Below are 13,011 nucleotides of genomic sequence, written 5' to 3' on the forward strand. Positions count from 1 at the left end.
TTTTCATCGGAACACAACACGAACTCAATGAATTCATATCAAACATCAACAAAATGCATCCTACTTTCAAATTTTCGTTTGAAAGCTCCTCTCAAGAAATCACATATTTATACCTGACTATCTACAAAGGTCGTCGGTACAACAAAGAGAATATTCTCGACATCAAGACAAAACCAACAGATATTTTCCAGTTCTTACAAAGAAACTCATGCCATCTGGCAGCAACATTCAACAGTCTGATCAAAGGTGAAACATTACCATACATCAGAACACGTAACAACGAAACCGATTTTACACAGAAAGTCACACAATTTAGTGAAAAAAAATTAGTGAAAAATTACAAGATCAACAATATAAAAAAAATGAAATAGAACGCATTATCAGAGAGACAGATCATAAAAGCAGGAAAAGACTGCTTGAACAACAAAAAGAAACCAATAACGCCACCAACAATATAATAGTCTTCATAACAACGTATAGCCCGTACATCGACACGACAAAAATCAAGAAGGCCCTGACATAAAACTGGAGTGAACTTGAAAAAGACGAAACACTAAAAAACTGTTCCAAAACCAACCATAATCGCATATAGATGGAACAGAAATATAGGCGACACACTTATAAGCGCCAGACTTCATCGGATACTTTCTGTAACCATACTACCGTATACAGGCGACATACGGTTTCTATTCCCACTATATCGTACCCGCCATGGCTAAGCGACATTTTACATAAAACAGCCAAACATGATGTACACTTATATTATACACAATATCATACACAAAACGCAAACAACCCAAATATGAACGATGTGTGGAGTTGCTTTCCCTTTACTATCAGTTGCTTTCCCTTTACTAACAACTCATCGTAAAATGGCATCGTTTTTCTAGCTCTTCCACTATGACGGTTGTTGTCGGACACGGACTTGAACTGAGCTCGCAACCGTTTGATTTTGTTGTGGCATTGTTCCGCTGTCCTCTCGAGTCCCTTCTCCCTGGCCTTGGCAGCGACGTCTTCATACACAGGGAAAGACACTTATTTTTTTAGCCACTTGCCCTTCGGGCAAGTGGGGGGTTAAATTCAGTTGCCCGAATCAGGAAACCACTTGCCCAGTATATGTTCCTTGGTTTGAAAAAAGTGAAAACACTGATTTTTGATTTCACACACTTTTATTTTTAAAACCATCATGTTACTCATCAAACTTCATTATACGTGGTGAGTAAATGTCAGTCACTCGCTCATCAAAAAGTCCACCAGTTCTTGTTCCTCAGAATCAGGCTGATCTACAACATCCTGAGGCACCGTTAGCTGGACAAACTGTGGTCGTCTTTGTCGTTGTGCTTTACTCCACCATAGATGCACAGCTCTTTCAGCATTGTATTCCTGAAGTGAGGGGGCTTCGATGGATATCCAAAGCAGATGGTTCATCATAGCAGTAGTGAGCCGTGATCGCCAGTCAGACTTGATGCGTTTAAGTGTAGAAAATCCTCTCTCACAAATGGCTGTAGATGTGGGCAATACCAGAACTATCTCAATCAGCTTCAGTATGTTTGTGAGTCTGGGGTTTTGTTCTGCAAGTAGAGTGTTGATTTGGTATGGCTGGTTGGTACCTGGGTTGTTTCTAAGTCTCTGGCCAAAATGAGCTTTAACATGCATCCACTCATTCTGTAGTTCAGTAACGTCACACTCATTTCTCTCCAGAATGATTCTGAAATGCCCTGAGAGAAGTCTGATCTGGTCATGTCCATAATTAGCCAAGTCAAGCCTGTCCCGTGGCCAGTCTTTCAAGTCAAATATTCTTCCTGCCTGTATGATTTCGGTGCTTTTGTCTCGATTATTCTCCAACCTGTGGCATAATCGCTGAATCACATCATCACAGATATCTTTGGCAAATTCATAACCCAAGTCACCATCATAGTGTGCAAGAGTTACATCCTTGAACTTTCCATTTCCAGCTCTGACTTCTTCAATAAATCCAGCATACCTCTGACCTGGAGTAGAGCTGAGCTCAGTTAGACTTAGAGCAGCACTTTCAAAGGAATCTAAAAAGTCAATACATGTTGAATCACTTCTTTGAAGTTGAAGACTGAGTCGACTGATGATATCCAATACATCCTGCAAGAAGAACAAGAAACGAAGGACTCTGAAATCTTTCAGTTTCTTTGCAATGAATGTTGCTCTCCCTTTAACCTCTGCTGATGCTGAACCAGGTCCACCTTGGCTGATATGTTCAAAGTGTGTAATGAAGACTTGATAACTTCTTATCAATGACTGGCTAGCCTTCTGTACGTGTGGCACCCACCTAGTACCTTGCAGGCGGGTAGGCTTTATTATTTTCTCTTCCATCAACTCAGCAATTTCATGAAGCTCTCTCAGGGCTTTTGGTGAATAGTGATAATGTTTATAGAGTTTCTTCAGCAGGTCTTGTATTGTCTGCATCATATTGTTGTTTTTGATGGCATCCAGAACTCCTAGCTCAAGGCGATGTGCCACACAGTGGATGGCAACAATGTAATCACGGCCCTGTTGTAGCCTTGTCCGCACACTGTCATGGTTACCAAGGTTGACAGATGCACCATCAGACCCTGCAGCCACCAACTTATCCAACCAGTTTTCACCTGCAAAACTGAAAATTTCAATGACAACAGATTAAACCAATGGCCATGAGATGAAATACCGTAACCATTATTTAGTGTCACTATATTAGCAGTCTGAGCCACAAAATTATCAAATAAGCACTATTGTTACAACACCTACATTTTGATATTTTATTATTATTATTTACAATTGGAGAGTCATTGTTTACCTTTGCATTGCTCGGCCTATGGCATCAAATACACCATCTGCATGGGCGTGTTGCAAGTCTTCTAGTCCTACTAGTATATCCCGTGGATAGCCCTTGTCCAGAATACGACAGTACACCAACTCAACTTCAGATATGGAACTGTCTGTTGCCCCATCAAACACAATTGATAACACTTTGCTCTCACTTACTGCCTGTTGCAATGGCTCTTTCACAGACTCTGCAATATATGTTGCAAATCTACCAAATTGAACATATTATGAAAAGGTATCAGAGGTAGAATGAAATCTCTTGCAGTTTGTAGTGTTCACAGTTCTCAAATTTAATATTTTTATATGTGAAAGGATCGACTGCTCACTTTTGAATCGATATTTTGCAAATTTATATATGTTTATTTAACTTATTGGATGGAGTCAACACTTTTGAAATACGAGCAGTTTAGAATTTAAGCAATAATATGATTTTCTCATTTTTAATTTTGTATGACATATGATATTGTGCTCGCTATAATTTTTTTGTATGAACGGGTAGTGCAAAATGCAAAATATAAAGTCAACTAAAATTAGTAAGTTTTAAAATGATTCAACAATAAGTGTAAAAATTACCTTGAGCATGCTTTACTGGTAGCATATCCCTGGATATTCTTTATATCTGATCCATTCTTTATCTGTAAATCTATCATGACTGGGTAGGACGTGAAAGGCAGCTCGTTCTTCAGTACAGCAAAAGCTGTGTTAAATAACTTTTCAAGAATGTGTTTGTTTTGTTCACCAAGTTTTTGTACGATAATATCGAGAGGCCCATGTCCACGATCTCTGCATCGTTCAGCAGCCACACATGCTAGATGGCGGGGCGATTCCCAGTGTGCTCTGATAGAATCAATTCTGTATGATCTGCAGCCAGTGACAAATGTAGACGAGTCTGTCGTGGCTGCTGACGTGTTACCCGTATGCCGTGCAACACAATGGGCACATAACATACCACTGTCTGTGTCTTGCAAGCCGTCAAAAATACTACTCCATGATTTTTGAAACAGTCTTTTCCGTTTTGGTTCGTAGTTTTTTTTACTAGCCTCATGGGATCGACGTATTTTTGTAGAGTCTGGGACATTAGCAGAAAAACCAAAATTGAATAGGCTTGCCTGACGACGGGCCGCGGCTCCGTCTGTCATTTTTTTCTGTTCATCAGCCATCTTTCATGCATCGGGAATGATCTGGTAACACGTGCTGAAGCGAACGATATATTTAGACTGAACATGGACCCAAAGTTCGAAAGGGCATTAAGTCCCGCCTTTAAAATCAAGCTCAAAGTCAACCAAATTTCAGAATCACATTCCCAATAAAAATAAGAAAAAAACAATCACTGTCGATCTCAAACATGCGGTATGCTAGGGATAATCACACGGGAATACCACACATTGTAATTGATGAGCCCAAGCCAGCCTATGTCTCATATCAATGGTCCGCAGCTTTTTTGCAAAGTTAGAACTTGTTTCGTATATTTGGTGTCACTTTTAGGGCTTGGTTATTATTTCCATACAGTTTCAGTGTTGCGGGACTCTAAAGATTGTGGCAACAATATTCACGTCGTCGTACGTCTACTAACATGATTAATATGTATGAGTCCCAATCGTTGTCAGACTTCGTCATTCGTCGCCAGACTACGGTTACATCATTACTCGCCATATATGGTTGAATGAATATATAATTTGTCCGGCTAAAGGTCATTTTTCTATATAAGGCACACTATTCAAATCACTCTGCTGGCATGCTGTACGTCATCACAACGTTGTCTTTCGAGCTGTTTTACTTTGATGCAGTAAACCCGGAAGTAAGTTCGTGTACGCGTATGTGGACCGCACCGCGTAATGATTTCTATGAAGCAAAACTGCAAGTTTTGGAAACCTTTTCCTGATGCTCACAATGACATAAAATTATTATTATTTGTTGTTTAAGTCGGACGATCTCAAACTAGAAAATCGCCCTCGGCGTTTTGATTTGTAGGTAATTATTTTTTCACTTGTCCCGTCGGGCAACTGCCATCGGAGGTTCACTTGCCCGAATGCGACTTTCACTTGCCCCGGGCAATCGGACAACCCTTAGTGTCTTTCCCTGATACACTTGCCGATCCCTCGACGTGCCGTTCATCATACGGATGACGTTTTCGTCTCTCCAGATTGAAATTAGTAGCCTGATCTCTTCCTGTGACCAATTGTTGCCGCGATCACGAGAGCTTCTTACTTGAACACCGTCCATTGTGGTAATGACCGAACCGAAGACAGGATATAGTTCGGCGTTTAGTTCGGTGTTCTGGTCACACGTGTAAATAGGCCATTGTTTAGTACGGAGCACCGAACCTGGACCAGCCCTCTGACACCGAATTAATTTAGTTCTTTGTTAGTTCGGTGTTGTCTGTTCACACGTCCAACTGACACAGGTTTATATTTATTCCGGTGTCTACTCCGGACTTAACTCCCACGTGTAAACCCCCTTTAGAACTGCACAGGATTACGATTATATCATCAATGATTCTACTGATTACATCCCGTTAGCAACAGATAGCTATGAAGAAGATACTTTTGATAAGACCCGTTCTTCAAAAGATCCTGTAGTAAACAGATTTGGTAGAAGGTTATTAGAGCTTTGTCGTGATCATTCTATCCATTTTCTAAATGGAAGATCTTGTTCTGATGTTACAGGCGAATTTACTTGCATTGCAAATAATGGTAATAGTGTTGTAGATTACATTATAGCTTCTACTGATTTATTTAAGGAAATCAGTGATTTTTGGGTTGATGATAACAGTATTTCAGACCATTTCCCTTTATGTTTAACTCTGCCCATCAATCTATTGTCTAGAAATGAGACGACAGATTTGGCTTCATGCATGCAGTAATTATACACGTTTTAAATGGGACAAAGACAAGGTAGGCTCTTTCAAAACAAATATTCATTCACAAGAGGGACAAAACAGGACTAGACAAGTTTTAGAATCTAACAGACGAGATGTAGAGGAATGTATGAGTAGACTTTATGATTTATTGTTTTGGGCTGCTGAAGATTACAAACAAGAAAGCAAACGGTTAATTGGGAACAACATAAATAGGAAATCGCGACAAGAAGCATGGTTCAATAAAGAATGTCAAACTGCAAAATATAACATGTACAAAGCACTTGGCCAGTTTAGAAACTTAAACACAATAGAGAGTTTGAATGTATACAAAGATCTAAAGAGAATTTTCAGGTCGGTATGTCGGGTCAGCAAAGCAAATTTTAATAAACATGTGCGTGACACTCTTAGTGCTGAAAGCAGCACCAGTAGTATCTGGCAGCAAGTAAAGCGCTTTTCAGGTGTTAGGTCACGTACTTGTGAGATATCGCCAACTGAATGGCTTCAGCATTTTAATTCTGTTCATAATCCTGTAAGACAGAAAAGTAATTTTGACGCTACGGTAGAACATTTTCTAGACAGTTTTGACTTTGGTGACAGTGTACTAAATACTGATCTAGATGTAATTCTTAACGGTGACATTACCGTCACTGAGATCCAAGGAGCACTGTACAAACTCAAATCAGGTAAATCACCAGGGCCAGATGGCATCCCTAATGAGTTTTATAGTTCAGCTAAAGACACTCTGATACCTCTTTTTGCATTTCATTTTCAATGTTATTTTTGATTCAGGGGTTTATCCCAACGATGGTGTAAAGGGATCATTGTTCCGCTGCATAAGAAAGGCAGTCAGATAGACCCTAACAATTATAGAGGTATAACTCTGCTAAATTCTCTTGGAAAGATCTTCACTTCTATTTTAAATACACGCTTGGTAAAATGGGCAGACACAATTGGTTGTTTTCCGATTGTCAGGCGGGATTCAGAAGTGGTTTCAGTACAGTTGATAATATTTTCAGTCTGCATATTATGATTCAAAAGTACCTCTGTAATTCAAAAGGTCGTTTTTACTGCGCTTTCATAGATTTTAGCAAAGCTTTCGATTCCGTAGACCACAATTTATTACTGTACAGACTTTGCTTTGAGGGAGTAAGGGGTAAGATGCTTGTATGTATTTTAAATTCAATGTATAGTGAGCTGAAATCATGTGTAAGGGCTGGACAAGGCATCACTGATTATTTTCAGTGCTCTGTCGGAGTCCGGCAGGGTTGTATGCTAAGCCCTTTCCTTTTTTCACTTTTTATAAACGAACTGAACAATATGTTGGAAAATTCGGGACATTGTGGTATACAGATTACTCAAGAATTGCACGATTTGTTTTCCCTTTTGTATGCAGATGATGTATCTATTTTCAGTGATACTCCAGTTGGTTTACAAAGACTACTTACAGTACTGGAGTCTTTTACTAGCAAATGGAAACTGTCAGTAAATATGAGCAAATCACAAATTATTGTATTTAGACGTGGCGGGGTTTTGAAAAAATCTGAAAGGTGGTTTTTGGACACCGTGGTGCGAAGCGTGACCTCAATGACCTTTGACCTCAAATATACATATTTGTCCATAACTCAGTAACCACAAGTGCTACACTCTTCATATTTGGTATGATGGGACACCTTATGACGCAACATATTGTACCTCATTAATTATGCACATATCTAATTTTGAGCGAGCCAATAGAGCTAGAGGTCTGATTTTTGGTATATAGGGATAACTTAGCAATACAATGTTTTTGACAAAATGTCATGTGACCTCGGTGACCTTTGACCTCAAATATACATATTTGTTCATAACTCAGTAACCACAAATGTTACACCCTTCATATTTGGTATGATGGGACACCCTATGATGCCACATATTGTACCTCATTAATTATGCACATATCTTATTTTGAGCGAGCCAATAGAGCTAGAGGTCTGATTTTTGGTATATAGGGATAACTTAGCAATACAATTATTTTGACAAAATGTCACGTGACCTTGATGACCTTTGACCTCAAATATACATATTTGTCCAAAACTCAGTAACCACAAGTGCTACACCCTTCATATTTGGTATGATGGGACACCTTATGACGCCACATATTGTACCTCATTAATTATGCACATATCTAATTTTGAGCGAGCCAATAGAGCTAGAGGTCTGATTCTTGGTATGTAGGGATAACTTAGCAATACAATTTTTTTGAAAAAATGTCACGTGACCTCGATAACCTTTTACCTAAAATACACGATTATGTCAATAAATAAGTAACCACAAGTGCTATGTCCTTTATATTTAGTAGGATGGGAGACCTTATGACAACACATGCTTTACTTCGTTAATTATGCCCATATATAATTGTGGGCAAGCCAATAGAGCTAGAGGTCTGAATTTTGGCATATATGGATTAATTAGCAATACAGTGGGTTTTTTTTTTTTCAAAATGTCACGTGACCTTGATGACCTTTGACCTTGAATATGCATATATATGCATAACTCAGTAACCACAAGTTCTTTACGCTTCAATTTTGATAGGATAGTAGACCTTAAAATGTCACATCTTGTACTTCATTTATTATGCACATATGTATTTCTTGGCAGGCCAATACAGCTAGAGGTCTGATATTTTTCCCCGATTTAGAACCATAACTTAGACATGCCTCTTGTTTAAAAATGGGAACAATGACATAGACCTATGTGTCCATAGATCTGAACATATACACTCCAGTGATACTTCTTAATGACCTCATTTCCCTGCCCCATCAAGACTAATACTCCTATTACAAGTGGGGAGTATGTCATTGTCAATGACTTGTTACTTCTAGAATATACAGAATATTATCTCACATAGTGAGTGTCTGAATATTATTCTGAATTGTATTCCAAAGCACATTCTGAAAGGACTCTTCTGGAATATACAGAATATTATCTCACATAGTGAGTGTCTGAATGTTATTCTGAATTGTATTCCTAAGCACATTCTGAAAGTAACTCTTCTGAAAATTTCACATTCTTTGCCACTGCACCATCTCCCTAATACATACTGATGACCCACGGTGTCCACTCAAGTCTCACTTTGATTTAATGGGGAATGTATGAGACGGTCAGTTATTACAAATATCTCGGTTTAATGCTTTCCAGTAGGAATACCTGGAGTAAAGCTACATCAATATTAGCAGATCAAGCTAGGAAGGCGATGGGCAACATTTTTAGAATGATCAAGCATACTGGCAGCTTGCCACTTAAAGAGTACTTTAAACTTTTCGACGCTATGGTTCTGCCCATTATCACATATGGGTCAGAAATTTGGGGTTACACAAAATACCATGTTCTCGAATGTGTTCAATTGAAGTATTGTAAGAGATTTCTTGGAGTTAAATCATCAACCCCAGACGCCTGTGTGCTAGGTGATTGTGGCAGGTGTCCTATTTTCTTAGTCACTCAGAAAAAAGTGATCTCATACTGGTTAAAACTTTTAAAAATGCCACAAAACAAAATAGCAAAGCACAGTTATAACCTTGCGGTGCGGCTAGATGACAATGGGAAAGAATCCTGGGCAACGCATGTCAAAAAATTTTGTTTAACCATGGGTTTGGGGAAGTTTGGTTATTTCAGGGGCCGGGGGACTTCAATAACTTCCTAAAACTTTTTGTAATCAGAGCAAGTGATATTTTCAAGCAAAACTGGTGGTCAGAAGTCTGTACCAAAGATAAACTTCGTCTTTATAGAAATTTTAAGTTAAACTTTCTACCAGAAGATTACTTATTTATTGATATGCATATGAAATTTAGAAGATCAATTGCTTGTTTGCGGAGTTCGGGTCTTGGTTTAGAAATTGAAGAGGGTAGGGTTCGTGGTATTTCTCCTGAGGAACGCACCTGTAAGATTTGCGATTCGACAGAAATTGAAAATGAATTTCACTTTATATCTGTCTGTCCCCTTTATCAGAATTTAAGAGAATCCTATTTACCAGTCTGGTCATATAGACAACCTTCAATTGAAAAATTTTATTCTCTTATGTCATCTGATAACAAAGTTATAATTTCAAACCTTGCTATATTTGTGTACAAAGCTTTTAATTTGAGAAAAGAGTATTTTTGAAGTATTGTATTTCCTTTTCTTCTTTTGTTTATCAATGATTTATTTATCTCTGTGTCTGTTTACGGTAACTTATTTTCTGTATATTTTGTGATGTATGCGATTTGGGCCGGTGGCCTTCTAGAGCAATAAACCATATTATTATTATATTACTTAACATTCATTGTGCATGTGTGAATGCCAACATTTAAAGGGCCAGTAATGCATCCTTTTAATGATTATTTTTCTCTGTTTTTGTTTTAATAATTTCTTGTTCTACTCACAAGAGCATTCGATATTCACAGTATTCAGCTTGTCAACTCAACCTGTACATGTATAAACTGCATTGTTATTGTTGACAAGTGAATTATGGTCCGGACTAGAATTCAAATGTAATTAATAACAGTGCGTTTTATACATTATACCCTATGTTGACAGCTACATAGTGTTTCAACATTTTTTTTTGGAAGTAGAATCAGAACTTGCAATTGGCCACAGTCCCTCTATGGATAGAGGGACTGTAAATTGGATTACAAAATTAAAAATAGTCAAAAAATCATTAAAAGTTAGAGTAACTTGCCCTTTAACAATTGCTCTAACAAGTGGTTGTGGAATATTAGTTTGCGAAACATCAAGATACACCTGTAAGAATTATTGAAGGTTTCTTGTACCATTAACAAATTTTTTGTAATGCAGTTACGTACCTTACAAGGTTCTGTACTTGACCCCTCAGCTTACAGTCACATAATCTGTAAAGGTCCAACTATGTAATAAAATAGGGTAGGATTGGGTTAAGATTGAATGAAGACTACTCCATGCATAGATTGGGATGGACCCAAGGGGTGTCAACAGGACTGCCAAGGGGAAAACATGGTCACTAGAAGATCTTAATCATGGGTCTCAAGGTTATAATTAAAATCTAATACCAGGAGATTTAAAACAACAGGTCCCCGATGGATCACAAACAGTCCTATCCGCATATATGTGTTTGAGTGTGCTATTGCATCCAATGAATAAATACAATGTGTATATGTCACTCATTTCTTATTTCATATGATAATATAACAGTTGTAACCCGAGTAATGTAAAGTGATATGTGTATTAATTAAAAGTGTGATCATATGTATAGCCATCAGTAACCACATTTCATTCTTTTTTTCTATAAGACAGTTTAACATGGTTGTCTGGCAGTGCCACGTCAGTAACAATATTTATGTTATCTCTGTGATTTCTTTTTACCTCTTGGTTTTCCAAGCTGAGAACATTACCTTTCTTGTCTTCCGTCAATTCATCTAGGTTCCACACTTTCCTGAGTTCAATAGCAAAGTAAAGGACACCATAGAAGAACTGGGAGGAAACGTCTTTCCCAAATTGAACTGGAGTTCACCAAGGGTGGGTTTTATGCACTGAATCTAAAACACAGACGCTTACCGTATCAAAGTTTGCTATAGACACAGACATGCAGATCCAGTATCGATAAAGCCCAATATTCATGGAGTTTAATGTAATACAAACCGTATACAGACTACCTAATGCCATGGTCATTTCATTATGTCTGTAATAACAATAGATCCTACATGAACAATAATGTGCTGTCACAGTGGTAATTAAGAACATTGTCATTGTCAATCAATAAATAGTGATATTTAGCGTAGGGTGGTTAGCCACTTATTCACACACACAAAAAAATTTGACTTGGACCTGGCCAGGGGTAAAAAATCCAACTCTTGAAGTAAATTTGGACTCTGTCACACCTCACTATTTAAAGTCAGTGTCTGGGCCAAGGCTGACGTAATTACAATAACACCACAGTAAAGAGAAGTATGTACGCTTTGTATCCAAATTTGATAGGTTACTCATCATTCATCTTACTAGTTTTAAATACAACATTCAAAAGCAGCCATTTTATATTTTTTTAAAACCGTGGCACACCTATACATGTCAATTTATTATTCAATCCAGCATACTTTGTCAAGTTTAAATATCTCTCTTTTGGTAGGATGCAACATGGATAGCATTCAACGGATCACTGAAATGCAGTTGTCCCAATGATGTCTATCTGTTACTGAAGAGCTCTGATTATGTCACCCATGATCTGACTAAACCGTAAGTGCATACAAACTTTTAATGGATCCAATTATAGCGTACTCTGGCTCACTGCATCTTTCAGACTGTATTTTTAACAATTGAGAAGATTGTTGTAAAGATGTCCTTTATGTGAAATCCCAGGTTGTGTGTACTGGTAGTTCAGCCCATACATGTAGATTGTGCCTCCTACGGTATCAGTTTTTCAGTAAAGAAGTACAAATCATGTTCTAAGGGGATGCAAATGGATGAGTTTGTGAGTTTTTTATCCTCCAAATCTCTGTCAACCAGGTTATTAGATATAGCATATTATCTAAAGGTTAGTACATTCGTACTGCATTCTGATCCCATCTCAGACCTATACAATGCCTTTTACATTATGTTAACATTTATCGTTTGACATTAATCTCAGGTACTTTGCACAAAGTGTCAACAAATATCAAAAGGTCACAGCAAATCCATCTCTATAATGCTACTTCCCACTCTAACATTGATTTCTCATGAGACCCGGGGATAACATAAATGACATTTCTTCAAATTATGCTGAACTTATAATTGTATTGGATTACAAAGTTGCACAATTATACTGGCTGGGATTTCACATTTTCTGCCCCTGCAATGCGAATTTCGTGAAAAACATTGCTTTCCAAAGTATTGTATTGTTAGTAGGGCTTGTAGGAAAGAGAACAACGATAATTTAACTGAAGGAATATTTCACATGAAACAAGCGCATTACTCTTTCAGTTTTGGACGGCTTTTAGAGTAGAACTTTGCTCAGCAAAAGTCAGAGGTTTCCCGCTTCATTTGTTAAACATCTGCTAAGCATGGATACAAACAGCAGTCAATTAATACATAGGTGATGAATGTGCACTTCAAATAACTCAGTCGTGGCCGAGACTTCATCTATGATGTAACGTACATTGCTCTACATTACCTATTTAGACTGTTGTACGGAGATTTTGATAAAGTCTGCAATCACATCAACTTTGATATATTGCCAAAGATGATCAGATAGCATTTATGATTATTGCCTTGTCATTAGTCTGTGGCGTTTTAATCAGAAGCCGTACTTTTTTCTGGTAAACAAGAATTCATCTTCGGATTCTCTTTAGCTGAAG

General features: G+C 37.8%; 2 protein-coding genes across 5 annotated transcripts in view; one reads left to right on the forward strand and one right to left on the reverse strand.

Annotated features, from left to right (window-relative positions):
* LOC139135549 (translation initiation factor eIF2 assembly protein-like) overlaps positions 1-13,011 on the forward strand; it is a 36,893-nt gene that overhangs the window by 17,146 nt on the left and 6,736 nt on the right. For 2 of the 3 annotated variants that reach the window (XM_070702991.1, XM_070702990.1), the window contains 2 exons: positions 11,105-11,200; positions 11,808-11,914. In XM_070702991.1, coding sequence (XP_070559092.1) covers positions 11,105-11,200; positions 11,808-11,914 — 203 coding nt within the window. Of the gene's footprint in view, positions 1-4,509; positions 4,634-11,104; positions 11,201-11,807; positions 11,915-13,011 lie in introns of those variants that run through there. The other variant, XM_070702992.1, reaches the window with a different exon arrangement.
* Positions 1,151-4,126, reverse strand: LOC139135547 (zinc finger protein 862-like). 2 transcript variants are annotated; one of them, XM_070702988.1, is made up of 3 exons: positions 3,409-4,126; positions 2,807-3,043; positions 1,151-2,626 (listed from the first exon to the last, which is right to left on the reverse strand). In XM_070702988.1, the coding sequence occupies exons 1-3, from the start codon at positions 3,993-3,995 to the stop codon at positions 1,231-1,233; spliced, it is 2,220 nt and encodes a 739-aa protein (XP_070559089.1). In that variant the 5' UTR covers positions 3,996-4,126; the 3' UTR covers positions 1,151-1,230. The 2 variants fall into 2 exon arrangements, with proteins under 2 accessions (XP_070559089.1, XP_070559090.1); XM_070702989.1 differs by having other exon boundaries at positions 2,807-3,023; positions 3,409-3,581.

Source organism: Ptychodera flava, chromosome 6 (assembly GCF_041260155.1).
Source record: "Ptychodera flava strain L36383 chromosome 6, AS_Pfla_20210202, whole genome shotgun sequence".
In the NCBI taxonomy this organism is placed as follows: Eukaryota; Metazoa; Hemichordata; class Enteropneusta; family Ptychoderidae; genus Ptychodera; species Ptychodera flava.